General features: G+C 47.3%; 1 protein-coding gene across 2 annotated transcripts in view; it reads right to left on the reverse strand.

The window, feature by feature from the left end:
* RECK (reversion inducing cysteine rich protein with kazal motifs) overlaps positions 1 to 22,798 on the reverse strand; it is an 861,635-nt gene that overhangs the window by 4,254 nt on the left and 834,583 nt on the right. For both annotated transcript variants that reach the window (XM_040353423.1, XM_040353422.1), the window contains one exon: positions 2,490 to 2,642. In XM_040353423.1, the coding sequence (XP_040209357.1) occupies positions 2,490 to 2,642 (153 nt within the window). The remainder of the gene's footprint in view (positions 1 to 2,489; positions 2,643 to 22,798) is intronic.

Here is a 22,798-nt window from a genome sequence, read left to right on the forward strand (position 1 = left end):
TGGCATCCTATGAGAACAAAAGATTTGTCCCTCCCATATGCAGGACCACCAAGGATAACTGGTTCAATGCCATTTGATATTGGGATACTTCGAGCATGCTCTCAAGTTATAGCTCAGAGTTTTAGCACATGTTTGTCACTTCTCTAGCAGATCGAGCGGGACCAAGATATCATCCAAAATCATCACTGGATGGGTCATTCCACCTAGCCAATAGGCATATGATTCCAATGGAAGCAGCCACCACACACTCAACCAGAATGTGTGTATGCTTCGTGGGCTCCCTGTTGAGGGTGCCAGGAATATTTGTAGGGCAGTGGCATGTCTTCTATTAAGGCTGTTCTGGCTCATTATGGGGTGGAGCTTACTTTCTTATACTGTTAATATCTACCCATAGGGTTTCTGTTGACTAAGTGCTATGTTTGAAACCCTACTTTTTCAACATCCCAGCCTTTGTTTTTTGGGCTAGTTAGTTTCCAAATGTATGCTTCCATGAAGTCTGTCAGGAAAACTGAACATTTTCTATCAAATACTTGCCATAATTTTTCTTTCCTGATGGACTCCCTGGCAGTAGGAGTTCCCTCCTAGTGTCATGAGTAGGCTAGTTATGGAATGCAGTCTCTGATTCAGCCTGAAATTTTATGAGAGTGGGGTCCTATGGGGTAGGAGCGAGGGCAGGGCTACCCAAACGTATGTTGCCATGGAGTCCATCAGGAAAGGAACATTTACGGTAATTTTTTGATTGGAAATATTCAGTTTTATGAAGCTGCTAAAGTCTACAACGCTTTACAGAAAACCACCTTTGTTAAATTATTACTAAAAACTTGTAAAAATGTATTTATTTATTAAAACTTTACTAAACCATCAAATAATGTAGTCTAATGTGACTATACTGTACAATCATTCTCTAGGGTCCAACCTACTAGTGCAGTTGGAGGAAACACAAACTACTAGAATCTCAGGTAAAGTACACAAACAGCATAAAACATTATTCTTCCTTGCCAATATAAAGTGTAGGACCACTAAGTTGACATCTGTACTTTCCCTCGTGACCATCAAAAGTTTGCGGTCAGAGTATAAACAAAAAGGGATGTGCAATATGACATCTAGTCTAGATTATAGGAAGTTGTTGTTAACCTACTAATGTAGTAAGAGGAAACACAAACTACTGGAAGAACAGGTAAAGGACGCTAATTCCTATTGTGGCCTTAAAGATTGCTGGTTTATGCCAGATTTTGGAGAGAAAGGTACGCTAATTGCACAGCTGTGTGTTTGGCTATATAGTTCTGACCTGACTATGGCTCAGAGCCCCACCCAACAGACAGGAAGTCTGTTCCTGGGAGTCAGGTGGACTCCCATGCCTCTGAGAGGAGTCAGAGGCTGCATGGGTGCAGCCAGAGTATGCATGTCTGCAGGAGGCAGATGTCATTGGTGATTAAGCATCAAGGCACTGATCAGGAGTAAGCTAGGAGAGAGCTTAACTCTAGGAAACTCTGTTTGTTTTGAGGAGCAGACCTAAGGCCTAGGCTAAAGGCCTGAAGCAGCCGTATGGCAAGAATGAAAGCCAGGAGGCTAAAGTGTTGAGTATGCAAGATACAGTAATGGTGGAACCCCCTGTGAGGGCTACTGATGTATTTGTGAACTTTTTGTGCTTTTAAATAACAGTGGGCTACCAGGCCCTTAAATTAATTTCTGGACTGGCGTACTCACTAAAAAACGCACCTACCGCTGGAGTCTGATCACCCCAATCTTACACTATATAGTATGTGGAAATTAAAGTGGTTGTAAAGTCATTTTTTTTTTAACCTAATGCATTCTATGCATTAAGATAAAAAAGCCTTCTGTGTGCAGAAGCCCTTCTCAGCCCCCCAATACTTACCTGAGCCGCATCTCTGTCTGGTGATGGGGGCCGAACTGCAGCTCTGTGTCTGAATAGATACACAGAGCTGCAGCTCTGCTCGTGTGCACTTATAGCAAGCTGCTTGCTGTGGGGGCACTGAACAGGAGGGAGGGGCCAGTGGCACCAGCCAGGGACCCGTGATAGGAGGTTTCAGGCTGCCCTGTGCAAAACCACTACACAGAGCAGGTAAGTATAACATGTTTGTTATATAAAAAGTAAATGTGGCGCTAACTCAGAACAAATAAGTAATAATAAATGTACAATAGTGAAAACTGATCAATAAATAACACATGTATTAAGACAGCTTAAATTAATTATTGAATCAATAATATATTTTAAGGGTAAGTTCACCAGAAAAATCTGTAAGGTGAACTTACACACCACCCCCCCCCCCCCCCCCCCCCCCCCAGTCCCGCTGACTTGGAGCCCAATCACCCGCACTGACACATCGGGTTGCCGCCTCACCGTTCCAGGGTTTAGAAATCCGCCGCAGCTTAATCCCCAAAATGTACTTTGTCAGGTAGTACGCTTAGGAGCATTCTAATTGGTCAGTGCTGAATTCTGCAAAAAGGTAACAATTGGCAGTCTCTACCTGTATTGCTTTAGGATGAACATCAACTGGTACAACAAGGATCACTAGCTCTGATTCCACGCTGAGGTATCCGAATACATCACACTGGGGTACAGATATGTGAGGCCTTATTTTCTGCAAGATGTCCATGACTGTGATTGGCATTTTCTTTATCTTAAACGAAAATAGTATCTCTTAGAATTCCAAGTACATCAACAAGAATTTGAAATATGGTTATAATGCGACAGGCTGATACATTTTCAAGTGCAGCATTTATGCAATGCGTTTATCATTTTATAACACAATTACAATTTGTATAGGAAGATTTTTTTTTAAATCAAAAAGGTGTTTATTAAACAGATTTTAGACAATTTCCAATGTACAGACATTGCATGTGTATGCATGAAAACGTACAGTTCTCTCATTCTTCATGTTAATCATTCTGTCACCTCACCTTTCAGGTCTGCATTATAATAATACACATGTTTTAAAGCTTGTGCTATCTATCACTAAGGTCCACCTGCAGAGCATTGCACTAATCTGGACATATATAAACAAACTGAGCTGCGCTGCAAATTAAATACATAAAAATAACATATGAATCATGAATAAAGTGATGTGTGATTCATTTATATCAATGCAGCTTACCAGCTGATTTGATCTCTTTTTAGGGATATCGTTTCCGCTTATGGCCAATACCCCAGCTCTGGGTCTCTGTAGCACACGGCAGGCGCTCCTGAGTCCCTTGCGCTAGTTCTCGTCGGTATGTTCAATGATTGTTATTTCCCCATGTAAGTGAAAAGAGCTACTGTCAGGGAAGACAGGCTTTCCATGCAAGGGCCCGGCATGCACGTATGCGTACTAGCACTTTAAGACACACACCTGTCACTAATAATGAAGTCAGGCAGGCTATTTAAGCAAAGCTTTTACAGAGGTTCCTTGCTGTTTGGTCTGCAGCTTCTGTGTCATTTCCTGTGTGACCTCTGACTCTGATCCAGCTTGTTACCTGTGAATGTCTGCTGCCTGTTCTGGACCCGGCTTCCCTTAGGCCTTGTACAGACGAGGGGACAGTCCGCTGAAAACAGTCCGCCGGACCATTTTCAGCGGACATGTCCCCTCGGAGATTTCTGTCTGATGGTTGTACACACCATCAGATAGAAATCCGCGCAGACAGACAGCGCGGTGACGTGTCTGCGCCATCGCCGCGACGATCACGCGGCGACGTGCGCGACGCTGGAAGGTCAATGCTTCCACGCATGCGTCAAAGTTATTTGACGCATGCGAGGGATGGCGGCCGCTCGGACATGTACGGTGAGTCTGTACAGACGACCGAACATGTCCGACGGACAGGATTCCAGCGGACATGTTTCTTAGCATGCTAAGAAACATGTGTGCGCTAGAAAACGGTCGGGTGGACAAATGTCCGCTGGAAACCTGTCCGGTCGGCCGTACACACGACCGAACATGTCTGCTGAAACTGGTTAGCGGACCAGTTTCAGCAGACATGTTCGGTCGTCTGTACGAGGCCTTAGACTCTGATCCTGCCTGCTGATTCTGTCTGATGATCTTCCGGTACTACTCGGCTTGTGACCTGACCTCTCTCCTGCCTAACGTCTATGCCTGATCTGCCTGATTATTTCCGACCCGGCCTGTCTGACCCTGCATCTCGCTCATCCAGTCTGCTACAGCTCCCAGCCCTGCAAGCCTGCATCTGGTACTGCTCCGTGGTTCATCCCAGCCTGCCACCAGTCAAGCATCGTGTCAGCTCATCTACTATCTGCCTGCGGATCACCGCTACTACAGGGACTATTGAACTGTTTACAGGCTCTCATACCCCGCCGTGCTCCTGTGGCTGCTGTATCACTGCCAGTAGTCCACGAGCCGGAGTTGTACGAGAGGCCTTCCTCTGCACGTCAGGCTCACATCTCAGGTACGTAACAGCTACCATAGCGTGATACTGCATAAAATGTATTAATTGAAATCAAAGATGTACACTCACATTATGGTAGAATTAAAACGACATATCATGTGTATTCGAGCCGGTCAGCTCTCGATGTCCGCCCGTTCCTTCCGGAATTTGCATTTGTTTGCGGTGACGTCAGCACGCGGCTCCTCCCTACGCCTTTTTGTCACAGATGACAACGTGCAGGGGCACGTACGGCGTGCTGACTTACCATTATGTGTATCCTACACAATCTTTGGGAACGCCCAGATCTGAGGTCCAGGAGTCCATGACGCAACGCCACCATTTTACAACAGGGCAGTTGCCAATACTATATTCAGGTACGGCCAGCTGTGAACTCCGGGAAACCATGATGTAAAAACCACCATCTTTAGCCAGTATTTTAACATCACTTTGGAGAAGAGAGATAGGTCTATAGGAACCTGGGTCAACCGGATCTTTCCCAGGCTTGAGCAACAAGATCACATTTGCTCTGGCTATTGAGGGTGGGAGACCTCCCCAGGTTCCTTGCAAGTAGGGAAGGAGCATGCTGCCATCTGCAGCTCCTCCAGAGTCAGGGGCGCCTCCAACATTTGTTTAGCCCCCGTCGGCAAGGAAGGCAGTTCGATTTCCAACAGGTAAGTTTCAAGATCAGCATCAGAGTAGTCATCCCTTGCCCCATAGAGGTCCGCGTAGAAGGATGCCAGCTCGATATGACCTGCTCCTGTTCATTAACCACTCTACCCCTGGAAGTACGAATCGCCCCTAAAGCCAGGGACTGTTGTTGAGATCTAGCAATCCTTGCCAGTAGGCGTCCCGTTTTTTCCCCCTCCTCATAAAAAGCAAGCTTACTGAAAAACCTCTTTCGCTCCACAGTGAAGGATCTCAGGGGATCCTGTGCCGACATCCATGCCTCCCTTGCGGAGTCTGTTGGGTCTGTAATATATGATAGTTCCAGCTGTCGCACCTGTTCACCCACCTGCTCCAGCAGATCCGAGGAGTTTCATTTGACTAGTGCAATCTCTGCCACTTTTGAATATTATTTGTATAACTGCTATGAGAAGTAAAAAAACGATCAATTTGGTTTGTTATTCGTTCCCGTGAAATAAACAGTTCAAGCCAGAAGGCGTTCAACTTCCAGGGGGCCTTAGGTAGCGAGGTGGGAGGTTGAGTAATCAGCCAGAGAGCCACGGGGGATGGTCGGACACTCTTCGGGGGAAATATTCCACCCTGGAGGTGTAGTCAACCATGTTAGTTGTGCCTACACACAAGTCAATACATGACAGGGAAAAATAGCTATAAATAACACTGCGCTGCCAATGAATGGTATAGCTGCTAACACGGCTAATTGAAACAAAGCAAAAATAATCTGGTGTGTAAGTATAGCGCTTAAACAATACAGTAAATAAATACTTGCATCTTAAATAGTGATCACTTACTGTGAACAAAAACAAAATATATAGTCCGAAGTGATCTCTCACTATGGAAAGACCATTACATATATTCAAACTTAAATAATAAGTCCATAAAAACTGTGGATGTGATAAATAGATAAATATGTAATACACCACGTGTCACACGAATCTCTGGACGCAAACAATAAAGTGCTTCTTAAAGTGACTTCTTGTATATAACGTGATAACTCTCCATTGGTAAAGATGCAAGCTTACCAGAGCATGTGGACTCAAAGAAACATATATCTCTATGAGTCAAACAGACATGGATGTTGTTAAATGCCTGAAGTATCCTTGTAGAAATTTGATCGAAACATCCAATCATCACAGAGTTGAGTTTCAACCGAATGGGAGGTGAGCAGTGATGACAGTTGCACAAACTTGCCCTCTGTGTAAGCTGCAGGCCCCGTCAAGGCTCTCTGTTACAGAGAGCCCTGGGACGCAGCCAGAATCAACCGCACATAACTCAGGCTTCCCAGGGGCTGTAAAGCATATGTTCTAGTCTGTCTTTCCACGTCAACTAGGCACTGAAACAACGGCCATGTAACCCATGGCTTCAAGTGGCTCACAAATACCCGACACGGTAGGATCACCCGCGTGGGCTGGTGTAAGCAATAGAACCAACGATTGGTGGAAAATTGGAAAGTTGCTCGCCGTGTGTAAGTTACATAGTTCCTTTTTAAAATAGCAAACTGTATAAGGAACATAGCGCCCTTCCATTCCCGGTACTTTAATGGCCATGTAGGGTCATCCTGCTCCATTTTCTCATCCGCGGAGGTGGAGGTCCTGCTCATTGTGGTCCAGCGAGGCAGCTGCATCTTGTGCGTTTTCAAAGAACTGGTTCAACATTGAAGGTGCAACATTTAGCATGCAACATTTAGCAACTCACATGGTTGATGATTAAAACGGGCACATTTAAGTATGCAGGCATCTGGGGTAAAGCTGTCCACATAGAACATCCTCCACACCGCCGGCTCTCAATCTGTCCGTCTGCAATCGTGACCAGAAAGACTACCCTGAAAGCACTACCCTGAAAGCGCTCGTGGAGCACAGCGTGGAAGGGATGACTTTGATGGTGGTGCGGAGGATGGTCTATGTGGACAGCTTTTCCCCTGGATGCCTGCATACTTAGAAGTGCCTGTTTTAATCATCAACCATGTAAGTTGCTAAATGTTGTACCTTCATTAAATGGAACCATATTGCTACACTTGGAGGCACCTCTCTTCTCTTTTATACTCAGTTATGACATGATGATACTTGTATATCAAGACATCGCTTATATATCAAGTCAAAATGTAATTAAAAATTTAGCTTGTCTTACAAAATGCTCACTAACCAAGTTACTCTAAAACCAAGGTTTAACTGTATTGTACTGTATTTGTACAAAATGTTGAAAACCATTTATCATTTTCCTTTCACTTCACAATTACTGTATGTACCACTTTGTGTTGGTCTATCACATAAAATCCCAATAAAATACATTTATGTTTTTGGTTGCAACATTACAAAATGTGGATAATTTCAAGGGGTATGAATACTTTTTCAAGGCACTGTATGGCTCACACATGGCATGCGTATATGTGAAATTACACCCCAAAATACATTCTGCTGCTTCTCCTGGGTATGGGGATACCACATGTGAGACTTTTTGGGTGCCTAGCTGCATACAGGACCCCGAAAACCAATCACCGCCTTCAGGCATTTTAAGGGCGTAAAATGGTAATTGTACTCCTCACTTACCTATCACAGTTTCGGAGGCCCTGAAATGTCAAGATGGCACAACCCGAGAACTTCCGGTTCCGGCACCGCATGTAGGGGAAGCTAACTCCGGAGGCTCCGTGCACACCGCCCAGATATTCGGCATATTAAGCCCCGGCATTGTCCCGGATTGCGGCACTTTGTGTCCCTACACCTTGTGCAGACTACCGTGCATGGAACGGTACCTGACCCAAGCCCAAACGCCTCAGGGTTCGGGAGCAACGGACATTGCAGCAGAGTGCGCGGCCCCGTCTAATATGGCCGCTGCGGAACACACACGTGGCATCCCTCCGTCCCAAGGTAACCCACCGCAATGTGTGTCTAGCGGTTCTGCGGGCACTAATCCACAGCTTGAAGCCATGGACACGGCACTCCCGGCTACGATGGACCAGAGCAGCACACATGAACGGATCGCTAAGGCCGTGGCGGCGTTACTCTCTCCCACCATTACTGCAGCGGTTGAGAGAGCAGTCGCGGAGGGGATCAAACAACTCCGCAAGGAGATAGGAGACCATTCTGTGAGGCTATCTACAGCCGAAAATCGCATCTCCTCACTGGAAGACGACCAACACAATATGGATGGTGCTCTGGAGCGATTTATGCAGGATCAGCAGCACTTGCACGACCGCATCGAGCACCTTGAAAATCGCTCCAGAAGGAATAATCTTAAGATAATCGGCCTCCCAGAAACCCATAAGCAGGGTTCCTTAATAGACATTTGCTCGGCTGCACTGCTGGAAATTTTGGGCCTTAACCGCAGGTGCATTGTGGAGAGAGCGCACCGTATGGGCGCATTCTCAGAGGATCGAACTCGCCCCAGGCCAGTGATGGCTAGAGATTTAAACTATGCTGACCGTACTGATCTTTTACAGGCCTTTCGAAAATCACGTTCGACGGAACTTGAGGGCCAAAAAATCCTACTATTTGCAAATTATTCGGCGGAGGTGTCACGTAAACGCAAAGACTTTCAGCCGATCTGCGCTGACCTCTACAAGAGGGGCATCCGCTTTACTTTGGCCTACCCGGCCATCCTGCGTCTGCAAACCCCGGATGGGGAACAACTGACGATCCAGTCTCCAGAAAAGGCCCGGGCCTTTCTCCAGTCTCTCTCCGCCGAGCGAGCACCGACTGCTGCATGTGCCGATCGTGTAAAACAAGGCCCGAGGGATCAAAGAAGCCCGCGTAAGGAACCACCAAAACGTCTTAAACCAACCGCGCCATCCGACCAACAAGAAACTGGTTGATGACAACTATATCCCTGCTACTTCGGATGAAGTATTTTACCTTTCTCCCGCTGCTCTGCTAGGCTTCCCTGTGTTTTGATTGACCTAGCCCCAAGAAGCGACTTGTCTTGTCTGAACATCTATGTCCACTAAGTTTAGGATATCTAACTCTATTGTTGCTGTGCCCCGAACCGCCCTCAGTGTATTATGAGTTGGTAATGTTAAGGTTAATTATTTTATTCTATTGTGTTGCACAGCTAATATATGCTCTTTTATTTTGCCTACTCAATCCCGGATGATAGGGTTGCTGCTGACATACCCATCAGTGTACTTATATAGTTTTAAATACTCTCCCTTCGGGGAGTTATAATGCATTCTTGCTGCTGGATGGTCCGCAACTACTGCTGACCTGCTATGGACCATTGGTCCGAGCATCTCGGACAATTTGATCTCACTTAATGGGACAATGTTGGGATCGATGATCCTTTTATTTGCGGTGTAGCGGCACGTCCGGTAAGGGGAATACATGCGAAAGAAAGTGAAGTTACGATTTATGGTTTATGTTTATTTTGCTGTTAATTTTCTCTGTTTTTTCTTTTGTGTCTCCCTTGACGCTTTTCTCTTTCCAATGAGATACCTGAATAAATGCTGGTTTTGCTACAGAGAGCACTAAATTTCTTTCCTCTCTGTTCCACATGTCCTATTGCTGCCAAACCTTGGGCTGTTTGTTTTTTGATACGGAGATACCAGACATCTGCTGACCCTTGATACCAGGACCTTTGCCATTTGCTTACCATGCTTTGTGACCTCTTGGAGGTCGAAGTAAGGAGGTGAGAGACCATCCATACTTTCTGGTGGAGGATCTTTATTCTAGTCTCGTTTCTGGATTCACACCTGTATATGAAATATTGGATTTTTCTTGCACTTATTTCACTTATGGACTTTATTTATTTATATATTTTTTATTATTAATTAAATTTTTGCGCTGCACTTTTTGTATCTTGTTACCTGAATACAGCGCATAGATACGATGGCGTATTCTTGAACTTACGCCGCGTATCAATAGATACGTCGGCGTAAGTTCTTTCTGAATCTGGGCCATGAAGTCTATATCATAAAATGTGTTTTAGGTTAGAATGTCACATACATGTGTGCGTTTTTGATTGTGCAGATGCTGTTCTGCTCATGGGTTGTGTCAGTTTCAATCAGGTATCTAATTTTCTAATGCTGTGCAGACCAGCTCTAATTGGTTTGGATGCGTTCAAAGTTTTCTATTTAAATCCTCTTAGATCCTCACACAACCCAGCTATGAGTAAGCATCTATCCATGATGTGAAACATGTTAGCCTTTTGTCCCCTGTGTCCACTTCCTACTATTGATTGCAGTGTTGCATGAATTTTTGGATGTCATACAGCTTTGGATTGTATCCTTTGTTTATTTTGTTTCAATAAATCACCTATCAGTGTGCGGCAGTCCAGGATCATTTATTTTTTCCCTGGATCAGCGCAGAGTCTGCACCTGTTAGTGCTACAGGGCGGGAGCACAGCATAGGTCGCAGGGCTTGGAGCGGTACTTTTTTTCCTCTATAAGAGGTATGTCTGGTTCCGCTCCGCTTCCCCAGGGTTTCTCAACCAGATTGAGATATATTTTGAGATGTTGTCCCAGGCGTTTCCCAGACAGAAGCAAAGTAGGTTTTGTGATATCTTTGCTTTCTGAGAGAGCCTTGGCCTGGGCAAACCCTCTATGGGAGACGCAAAAACCTGTTTTCTTAAGTTACCCAGAGTTTGTGGCTTCTTTTAAAACGGTACTTGACATTCCTGCACGCTCTGCTTCTGCTGCCAAGTGCCTCATGTCCATCAAACAGAGTACAAGAACTGTTGCTGATTACGCCATTGAATTCCGTACTCTGGCAGCAGGGGTTGCTTGGAACAATGAGGCCCTTGTGGCTGCTTTTTCTCATGGTCTCTCGGATACCATCAAGGATGAGATAGCAGCCAAAGATATACCCACCGAGCTGTAGAAGTTGATCTCATTTGCTATCCTCATTGACTCCAGACTCAGAGAAAAACTCTTTTAAGGAGCACTTGCGGAAGCCTCCTGTACATTTGTCTCTGAGCTTTGCAGTGTCACCCTTGCCTCCCTCACCTCCCATGCCTCCTGGTACCGAGTCGTTCAGTGAAGGTGAACCCATGCATCTGGGCTTCACACGTCTCTCTGCGGATGAGAGAGCCCTTAAGAGAAGGGAGAGATTGTGTCTTTATTGTGGCCAGGCAGGTCACTTTTTGAAGTCTTGTCCTACCTGTCCAGGGAACGCCTGAATCCTGAGGTCCTGTCACGGACAGACCTTAGGTGGCATTGTTTAGTCTCCAGTTATGCAGAAGGATAAGCCCCTGGTTTTGGTTAACCTTTCTTGGGCTGAGTCATCCGTCGAGATACAGGCTCTAATCGACTCTGGGGCTGCAGGCCTGTTCATTGATGCTGCCTTTGTATCGAAGCACTAGATTCCGCTGCAGCTGCGTGACACTCCACTTGCCATTGAGGCTCTTGATGGAAGACCTCTACAGCCTGCCCATGTGACTCATGAGACTATTCCGTTGTCCATGGCCGCAGGGGCTCTTCACCATGAGATAATCCAATTCTAAGTTATTTGCTCACCTAAGTTTCCACTGGTTATTGGTTATCCTTGGTTACAGAGGCACAACCCTTCTTTTGATTGGCTCCGTGCTAAGGTTCTCTCCTGGTCACCACAATGCAGTAAGAGATGCTTCCAGAAAGTAGCCAAGGTCCTGTGCCCCTTGGCACCGAGGAGTACTGTGATTTTAGCGATGTCTTTGACAAAGGTCAAGCCGGTACTTTGCCTCCACACTGGTCATATGATTGCGCAATTGACCTTCAACCTGGTGCCATACCCCCTCGTTGCCGGGTTTACCCTTTGTCAGTCTTGGAGGATAAGGCCATGGAGGGGTAGGTTGCAGATGCACTTTCTTGAGGTTTCGTCAGCAAACCCTTGTCTCCTGCTGGTTTTTTCTTTGTAAAGAAGAAGAGTGGTGAACTGAGACCTTGTATTCATTATAGGGGTCTCAATTGTTTCACGATTAAGAATGCCTACCCGATTCCATTGATTATGGAGTTATTTGACAGCCTCAAGGGAGCGATGATTTTCACAAAACTTTGAGAGGGGCATACAATCATGTGAGGATTAAGGAGGGCGACGAGTGAAAAACTGTGTTTAATACCATACCAGGTCATTATAAGTACCTTGTAATGCCTTTTGGCCTCTGTAACACTCCAGCCGTTTTCCATTAGTTTATTAACGAGGTTCTCTGAGATTTGTTGCAGTTATGTGTGGTGGTTTATCTTGACGATATCCTCATTTTTCCAGTCCTTGGAGAGCCACACAAAGAGAGAACAATCTATATTGTATATTGGAAAAGTGCGAATTCCATCGTGAACAGGTTTAATTCCTGGGTTATGTGTCAGGGGATGCCTACGCAGGCATCTGAGTACTGGGTAACAGGTCAATGGGCTGCACTAACGGAAATAGGCACCAAGATAGTGTAAAATATATGTTTATTAAAGGTTAAGCACACGTGCAAAACAATCATAGAAAACCCCCAAGACAAGCAAGCATGACACAGCAAACTATAAACCACCAGAACTAGTGAATGAATATATACCAGAAATCAGAGCATAACTAGTAGGTAATGCAGGGATGAGACACAAGCAAGTCCAAGGTTCAAGCCGGGGGTCCAGGATAGGAGAGAGCAGCAAAGTCCAAAAGTACAAACCGGGGTCAATAAGCGACAAAGGGGAGAACCAGAGTCCAGGGCAGGGAGCAAATCAGGAACAGGTTGGCTACAGCTATCAGATCAGGCAGGGAACAGGCTGACAAGCAAAATACTGAAGCACTGACCTGTAGTGAAGGGCGGGATTATATACCTGTAGCAGTTCACCTTAATTGAGAGGAGTCATCCCATGGGAGACACCCGCTGGTGGACACCAGAACTGCACCCGTTACTGGGAGAAACAGTGCCACCAGCAGGTGACCAAAGCCATGACACAGATCATGACAGTTCCCCCCCCCCAAGGAGTGGCCTCTGGACACTCCATTCTGCCCTTGCCCTGGTAGTGCATGTAGATGCGGAAAGGTCCCAAAAAGTCTTCCGGTCAAAGTCTCTTAACCCATTGGGAGACAAGCCCCCCGAGTCCGAAAACAGAGCATGCATCCTACCACCACCAGGGTTTGGAAGTTTGGATCTAGCGGTGAAAACAGGCAGGGCAACATGTATAAACCTCTCGGGGGCCGACAACACGAGAGCATCATAATCAGACTGATGATAGGACAGGGAAGAATCAGCGGCAAGCTGAGCATCCGGAACTGGTTTAACAGGTACCAAGACATCAGGCTGGGCGGAGGGCACCGGATCATAAGGCTGGGTAGCGAGCTCCGAGACATCAGGCTGGGAAGGTGACACATCAGGCCGAAAGGCAGGAACCGGGCCGCCAGGCTGGGCAGCAGACGATGGCAGATCAGGCTGGACAGCAGACGGTGGCAAATCAGGCTGGACAGCAGACGGTGGCAAATCAGGCTGGACAGCAGACGGTGGCAAATCAGGCTGGACAGCAGACGGTGGCAAATCAGGCTGGACAGCAGACGGTGGCAAATCAGGCTGGACAGCAGACGGTGGCAAATCAGGCTGGACAGCAGACGGTGGCAAATCAGGCTGGACAGCAGACGGTGGCAAATCAGGCTGGACAGCAGACGGTGGCAAATCAGGCTGGACAGCAGACGGTGGCAAATCAGGCTGGACAGCAGACGGTGGCAAATCAGGCTGGACAGCAGACGGTGGCAAATCAGGCTGGACAGCAGACGGTGGCAGATCAGGCTGGACAGCAGACGGTGGCAGATCAGGCTGGACAGCAGACGGTGGCAGATCAGGCTGGACAGCAGACGGTGGCAGATCAGGCTGGACAGCAGACGGTGGCAGATCAGGCTGGACAGCAGACGGTGGCAGATCAGGCTGGGCAGCAACTTTAGACTGAGCAACGGGCACAGACACTGGCACATCAAACAGAACAGCAGGTGCATCGGACTGGATAGCAGGTACTGGAACTTTAAACTGGGCAGAAGGTACTGGAACTGTAGACTGGGCAACGGGCACAGGCACTGGCACATCAAACAGAACAGCAGGTGCTTCGGACTGGATAGCAGGCACTGGAACTTTAAACTGGACAGAAGGTACTGGAACTCTGGACTGGACAACGGGCACAGACACTGGCACATCAGACAGAACAGCAGGTGCTGGCACAACAGGTGCATCGGACTGGATAGCAGGTACTGGAACTTTAAACTGGGCAGCAGGTACTGGAACTGTAGACTGGGCAACGGGCACAGACACTGGCACATCAGACAGAACAGCAGGTGCTTCGGACTGGATAGCAGGCACTGGAACTTTAAACTGGACAGAAGGTACTGGAACTGTAGACTGGGCAACGGGCACAAGCACTGGCACATCAGACAGAACAGCAGGTGCTGGCACAACAGGAAGAACAGCAGGTGCATCGGACTGGATAGCAGGTACTGGAACTTTAAACTGGGCAGCAGGTACAACAAGCTGAGCGGCTGGCACTGGAACAGGCTGAAGCAGGTTGGCTGAAGTGGATGCAGATTGGGTTAGTGGCAGGATCGAGTGGGTTGGAAAAAACTTTTTCTTCTTCTTTGGTTTCACCACTGAGGATTTGTATATGGGTATAGGGTTGGAGGTAATGGATACAGCTGGTAGGGGTGAAGAGTGGAGGGGTGGTGAAACAGAGGGTCCCAACCTTGAAGAGGATTTTGGTGGAACAAACGGAGGCAGTTGAGAAGCAGCAAAAGGGTAAAAGGCAGGGTAAGTGCAGCAGGAGGAAACAGAGGACTGGTACTTTGTTGTTAGCAGGGTGTATTGTTCAGCAAAAGTGGGAATTGGGGGTAAAGAAAAAGACATCCCAGCAGGTTGGTAACTAGAAATGGATGGTTGGGAGCTGACAGGGGCTGAGTACAACAAACTAGACCAAGCTTGTAATAATGGTTGCACAAAATCAGGTTTGCACACAGCTTGTCTGACCAGAGACTGCACAGAATTAATGCATGCTGCAAGCACCTGTTGAGGACAAGCTGAGTACTGCTCATGAAAAAAGGCTGAATCATCTTCCAACAGCCACACCAAAGACTCTACCTGAGCTGCACTAAAAGGAGGTGTGTAATCATCACGCCCAGTAGCAACATCAGACTGAGCCAACTCTGTGCAGATCCAAATCAATGGCTGCACATCATCAAACAAAAAACTGCCCTGATCAACAAAAACATGAGCCATACGGATACATTCCAATAACTCCTCTCTAGTGTATTCACTTAATTCCTGATAGCAGAAATCTCTGTCATCTGTTGCCAGGAGTGACAGGTACAAAATATCTTCCAGATGCATTTTATAATAGCAAATGCCCAAAGCCAATTTCCCAAGTGCAGCCGACCTGTTTATAGGGCTTCAGTATTATGTCAGGGGATGCCTACGCAGGCATCTGAGTACTGGGTAACAGGTCAATGTGCTGCACTAACGGAAATAGGCACCAAGATGGTGAAAAATATATGTTTATTAAAGGTTAAGCACACGTGCAAAACAATCGTAGAAAACCCCCAAGACAAGCAAGCATGACACAGCAAACTATAAACCACCAGAACTAGTGAATGAATATATACCAGAAATCAGAGCATAACTAGTAGGTAATGCAGGGATGAGACACAAGCAAGTCCAAGGTTCAAGCCGGGGGTCCAGGATAGGAGAGAGCAGCAAAGTCCAAAAGTACAAGCCGGGGTCAATAAGCGACAAAGGGGAGAACCAGAGTCCAGGGCAGGGAGCAAATCAGGAACAGGTTGGCTACAGCTATCAGATCAGGCAGGGAACAGGCTGACAAGCAAAATACTGAAGCACTGACCTGTAGTGAAGGGCGGGATTATATACCTGTAGCAGTTCACCTTAATTGAGAGGAGTCATCCCATGGGAGACACCCGCTGGTGGACACCAGAACTGCACCCCTGTTACTGGGAGAAACAGTGCCACCAGCAGGTGACCAAAGCCATGACACAGATCATGACATTATGTCCTTTCCACTGCTGGTCTTTCGATGGACCCAGAGAAACTTTCAGCAGTCCTACAGTGGCCCTGACCTGTGGGTTTACATCCTCTGTAGCGTTTTCTTCCTTCTGCCAACTATTATCGGAAGTTTATTCGTAAATACTCGTCTCTGGTCAAACCCCTGACTGATATGACCAGAAAGGACGGTAACCCACAGAGTCGGTCTCCAGAGTCTATTAAGGCCTTGGTGAGCCTCAAGACAGTCTGTTTCTGCTCCTGTGTTGGCACATCCTGATCCTATATTGCCTTTTATCCTTGAGGTTGATGCTTCCGAGACTGGAGTTGGCGCCCTTCTGTCTCAACGTCCTAGCTCTGCTCTGCGCTATGCATCCGTGTGGCTACTGTTCAAAGAAATTATCATCTGCGGAGTGCAATTACGAGATTAGTGACAGAGAGCTGTTGTCTCCATTATTTCAGGGCTAAAATGATCGCTATCTCCTTGATGGTACCACTGTGCCGGTTCTCATTCTTACTGACCATAAGAATCTCACATTCTTGTCTGAGACTAAACGCCTCTCTCCCAGATGGGCTCTTTTCTTGTCAAATTTTAATTACATTGTCTTATTCTTACCTGGTACTAAGAATGTAAGGGCTGACGCTTTGTCATGACAATTTTCCTCCACTTCCAAGATGGAGTTGGTTCCAGTTCCTGTGATTCATCCTGATCGTATTCTGGCTACGGTTCGCATCAGTCTCACTTCTCACTTGGGTGACAAAATTCTTGCTGCTTAGGTTGATGCTCCTCCTGAGAAACCGTGTGATCGCTGCTTTGTCCCAGAGGGTCTCCGTACTGCCGTGCTTCAGACTTACCATTATCCCAAGGCTGCTGGCCACCCTGGAAAGAATCAACTCTTTTGGGCCATTTCCCAACAATTCTGGTGGCCTAGTCTATGTGCTGATGTAACCACCTTCCTAGCTGCATGTTCTATGTGTGCTCAGAGTAAGACTTCACGACACCTTCCAATTGTCCACCTACAACCCATACCCAATGGAGAGAGGTCCTGGACCCACCTGTCTATGGATTTCATTGTGGAGTTACCCAACTCCCAGGGCAATGCAGTTATCCTTATGGTGGTTGACCGTTTCTCGAAAATGTCTCATTGTATTCCACTTAAGAAGTTGCCCACTAAGTAACTGGCTTTTTTTTTTGCTCGGGAGATCTTTTGCTTACATGGGCTACCCAATGTGATTGAACGGGGAAAGGGGATTGGGACAAGTTTAGTCCCAGTATTGCAATCAAGGGGAGAGTCAACAATATCAGTTATTGATTGCATGAAGTATACACTCTCACAAGGGGTACATGTACTCCATGTTACACAGAGTACATTATCCTAGTTTCAAAAGAGGGATTTCTAATTAGGGTTCCAAAAAGATTTTCAGGCTTAACTCTGTGCTGAGGCCCTTCGGCTGAAGGGTCTGGAGCCTAAAAATCCATAATTTTTCTTTCCCGAGTGGCAGTGTCAAAATCGCCCCTGCGGTCAGAAAGATTGATGGCCAAGAAGCCCTTTACTTTGAGTCCACATGTATTGCTCTGATGGAACTCAAGGAAATGTTGGGCAATTGGGGTGTCCTCTTTGAGTCGAATGCTTTTTAGATGTTCAGCAAATCTTACGCGTAACTGGCGTTTTGTCTTGCCAACATACAACTTTCGACATGGACAGCAGTGGGAAGCAGGTCTCTGTCTTTCCTTTCATAATTACTACACAAACCCTGGCTAGGGTACTGTCTATACAACTGATCTTTGGACATTCAAGACTTCCTGCTACGAAGTGGAAGAACCACTTTTCATCAATCACACTTTAGATCCTAGTTTTTGATTCTGTAGAAGCGTATTTTTCACTCAGGATTAGCAGGGGAGGTTTCTTGTCTAGCGTCTACTTTTATCAATAACAATTTTATTGGTCAACGGTTCAAGTTTACAAAACTTACAGCCGTTCGGTACAGTAGGCTAGCATAGACAAAACAGGAAAAAGTACATTAACCATAGAGTGGGGAGTGTACAATATCTGTGCGTAATATATATCACTATGCCAGCTTGCTTATTGAAGACACTGGTGCCGACGTGGCGGAGTGCAAGCTGGCCTTCATCCTCACGGGTCATTTGCTTACTGTGGCTAACTTGAACAACAGTCTTAGTTTCTAAGTATTGTAGTGGCCAGAGACACTAGGGGTCTCCAGGGGTAAGAAGGAAGGAAGAGAGAGGAAAGGAAAGAGAGTAGAGCAGAGAAAAAGTGTCATCAAGTCGGTCCACGTACCTTCTCAGGGTGGGTCCTCCCGGTGGTGCCACAGCTCCCAGACCGCATCATGAGCCTCAAACCGATCCCGCATTTTGGCGGTCATTTTCTCCATAGTCTCCACATCTTTGATCCTGGCATATAGAGCCTCAGGGGGAGGGGGGATCGGCGTTTCCAATGCAATGCCACCAGGCACCGAGCTGCCGTGAGGATGTGCCGGGCCAGTTTCTTATATAGGGACGGGAGCCGTATCGGTGGGAGGCCAAGGATAAAATATTTTGGGGTGGGGGGGGGGGTCGGCATGTCTAGGAGTCGCTCCAGCAACTGTCGGACCGAGTCCCAAAAATAGACAATCAGCAGGCAGCTCCAGTAAATATGGAAGAGGGTGCCCCTCGCCCCCAGGCAGCGCCAGCAGCAGTTCGAGCTAGAGGGATAAATGGCGTGGAGGACGTCTGGGGTCATGTACCAGAAACATAGGATTTTGTAGGTGTTTTCTTTATATAGCGTGCAAATCGAACTCTTTGCCGCCTGTACCCAGATCTCATGCCATTGTTATGCACGTTTGCCTTTCACCTCCATGGGCCAGGGGTTTAGTATAGTATAAATCACTAGAATCAAGCATTCAAATGGGGTCGGGGGAGAAAACTGTAATTTTGGTGCTATTGTTAAGGTATAATGGCGTATGAATTCCCGGCCTGGGAGATCGTATTGGGTCTGTAGTTTGGTAAAAGGGCGTAATTTACGGGGGATCCACCAGATTGCCAAAGTGGAAAAGGTTCCTCGGTGTCCACGGATGTGACATGCGGTGGGTGAGGCTGTCTGGCACCTTAGGGTTACAGGCAAAGGAGGTCAGGAGCGAGCTGTCAGAGGTCAGCTTATGATGGGGCATTAGCTTACGCCACACCCGTCGGAGCACCGCCATTGGGCCGAGCATACGTTCAGGGTCTACCTCCGCGTTCGCACTCCACAGTAAGTTGTTAGGGTGGATCGGGGCCAGCCATAATTTCTTAATTTTCGTCCACTTGTTATATGAATGCAATGTGAACCAGGACGCTATGGCCCGTAACTGGGCTGCCTGGTAGTATCTAACGAGGTCCAGAAATGCCAGACCTCCATCCGATTGCACCGCCAATAGCACCGAACGCGGTATCCTATTACGATTGTAGTTCCAGGTGAACTGCAACAGGTCCGTCTGGAGTTTTCTTAGGTGGGCGTACGGGACTGGGATGAGTAGTGTTTGGAACAAGTATAGGACCTTCGGGAGGACAGTCATTTTCACGGATGCCACTCTCCCCAGGAGGGATATATGATGTTTTTTCCATTGTAAGAGAAGGGCTCTGATAGAGCGGAAGAGGGTGGGAAAATTTTTCTAATGGAGTGTGCCGAAGCTGGGAGTAATATATATTCCCAAGTACTTCAAAGCGGTAGTCTTCCACGTGTATGGGAAGTACGCCTGCAGATGGATTGCCTCGCTCACCGACATATTAAGTGAGAGCGCTTCTGATTTGGATGCATTAATTTTGTATCCCGAGAGGGCGCCGTATCGATCGAGCTCCGCGTGGAGGTTTGGAAGGGATGTTCTAGGCTGGGTCAGGGTTAGAATTGCATCGTCCGCGAACAGTGAGATTTTGAACTCCTGGTCCCTGACCATAATGCCCTTAATGTTGGTGTTCCCTCGAATAGTGGCGACCAGGGGTTCTATGCATAGTGCAAATAGTAGGGGAGAAAGCGGGCAGCCCTGCCTGGTGCCATTTGTCACCGGAAACAAGGAGGAAAGAGCAAAGGGAGTCTTAACTTGGGAGGATGGGTTTGCATATAGGTGCCGAATCGCTTGCAGGAAGGGTCTCCGGAATCCCACGTGTTGTAGCGTAGCAAACAAGAAGGGCCACCACAGCTGATCAAAGGCCTTTTCTGCGTCCAGGCTAATGAGGAGGGACTGCAGGCCCTCCCTGTTTGCCACCTTGACCAGGTCAACTATTTTTCTGGTATTGTCCCCCACTTGGTGGAGGGGGACAAAGCCCACTTAATCTTTATGGATAAGGGAAGGGAGGACTGCGTTCAGGCGAACAGAAAGTAATTTAGTGAAGATTTTGAGGTCTGAGTTTAGGAGGGCGATAGGCCTGTAGTTGGCACAGAGTAAGGGGTCTATTTCTGGCTTGGGTATCACTGTGATAAAGGACCGCTGCATATCCATTGAGACGGAGGTGTCACGGGGAAATGCATTAAATAGTTTGCACATATAGGGGAGCAGGATACGGTGAAATGTCGTATAATATTCGTAAGGGAAGCCATCCGGTCCCGGGGCCTTGCTAGGGGGCAGGGATTTAATGGTGGACTCTAGTTGTTCTTCTGTGATTGGGGCGTTGAGAGGATAGATCCTCAGGCCTCACCCGGGAGATCCCACTATTCTCAAGATACTGGGCCATGCATTGAGCTACTTCAGGGGAGAGAGGGCTGCTTGGGATGTCGGGGGTTATTATAGAGCTGCGTGTAAAACTCTGTGAACGAGTGGACTATGTCCCTTGGGTGTGTAAGTAGTGGACCCGAGTTAGATTTAATTTGATGAGGTGTCGAGGCTTGGGTGCTGTCCCGCAGCTTCCGAGCCAGAAGGGAGTGGGCCTTGTTCCCCTTATCGTAGAACAGCTGACGTAGTCCGACAAGGTAGCGTCTACTTTTAATGATAGAACGTTGTTCTTTTTCTACAATATATGTTTTGTATTTGTAAGTTGATATCCTGGAGGAATGTGCTGCTCCAGTGGGATTCATCTACACTTGTTTTTTCATTCATCAATAAAGATAACCATATAATTGATCAAATACCGTTGTTGACTCTCCTCTTGATTGCAATCCTGGAACTAACCTTGTGTTAATACTGCTAATAGGGACATAGCCCTTCCTATTGACGAATCGGTTAATCCATTATTGGTTTGATTTGTCACAAGTGAATCCATTTTATAATTTCTACCCAAGGTGATTGTCTCAGACAGGGGTAATCAGTTTGTGTCTTGGTTCTGGCGGACCTTTTGTGCACAGTTGGGAATTCAGCTTGCTTTCTCCTCTGCGTATCACCCGCAGTCTAATGGGGCCGCAGAACGAGCCAATCAGTCCTTGGAGCAATTTCTACATTGCTATATTTCTGACCATAACAACTGGTCAGACCTCTTACTGTGGGCGGAGTTTGCTCACAATAGTGCCTTGAACTCTGCTTCCCGATTGTCCCAGTTTATGGCGAAATATGGTTTCCAACCTTCCATGTTGCCTGACTTGTTTGTTCCGCAGAGCATTCCTGCGTTAGAAGAGCATCTCCATGGTCTTTGTTCCACTTAGGCACTAGTCCAGGAGGCTTTGCGACATGCTAATAATAGGTACAGACTCCAGGCTGACCGCAGACGCCTGCCTGCGCTCTCCTACCAGGTTGGGGACAGGGTCTAGCTGTAATCTAACAACCTCTGACTTTGTGTTCCTTTTCTGAAGTTTGCACCTCGGTTTATTGGGCCTTTCCGTATCCTTCGCAAGATTAACCCAGTGGCTTACGCGTTGGACCTTCCTTCTAGTATGCATATCTCAAATGTGTTTCATGTCTCTTTATTGAAACCTTTGGTCTGCAACCGCTTTACCACCTCGGTGTCATGTCCTCGTCCTTTACAGGTCCTCGTCCTCATCACGTACGATGAGCATGCGCTCGTCGCATTCAAAGCCGTTGCCGCCATCTTGCTGCACCCTTCCTATGCCTAGGAAGCTACTGCGCATGCGTCAAAGTCATTTTGAGCATGCGCGGGTTTCCACAGCGACAGGTAAGTATACACACTCTCGGGTTTCTCAGCAGGAAAACACTGCCGAGAATCAGGACGAGAAAATAGAGAGCAGGTTCTCTATTTTTCTTGTCGAGATTTTAGGCAGTTTTCTTGACGAGAAACTTGAAAGCCTCGTACACACGCTCGGTATTCTCGGCAAGAAAGCTCTGCCAGCAGTTTTTTTGCTGGTTCTTGCCGAGTAAACCGAACGTGTGTATGAGGCTTCAGGCTATAAACTTCACTGGGTATATGTTAGGGTTTACAACCACTTTAAAGCGGGGGTTCCGCGGGATATCGTTTTTTTTTTTTTGCAATTATCATCAGGGCTTACCTGTACTCCCGCACTACGAGGGTGTCCCACTCCTTTAGCCGGCGTAAGCGCTGATATACCGAAAAGGATATATTAGATTTTCTGGCGATGGCCGTTTCCATTTTTCCTGTGGGCACTGTGAAGCCGACAGGGTCTTCTTCTGGGATACGGTGAATGCTGGCCTCCCAGCATTCACCGCTCGATCCCGCGCATGTGCAGTGTTGACGGCGAGTGTCGCCGTCAACACTACACGGTTGCCAAAGCAACGGCCGGCGTACTCACGTGACCGGCGAGATCTCGCGCGATTTGAGCACAGCGCGTCTCCGGAGGAGTCTCTGAAGCTGATTGACAGGACGGGGGAGAATGGCCTTACACGCCCATTCCCCGCGGGGGATTTTGAGTGACAGGTCGGAAACGGCTCCAAAAAAAGGGTAAGGAGCACT

Source organism: Rana temporaria, chromosome 5, assembly GCF_905171775.1.
Source record: "Rana temporaria chromosome 5, aRanTem1.1, whole genome shotgun sequence".
Lineage (NCBI taxonomy): Eukaryota > Metazoa > Chordata > Amphibia > Anura > Ranidae > Rana > Rana temporaria.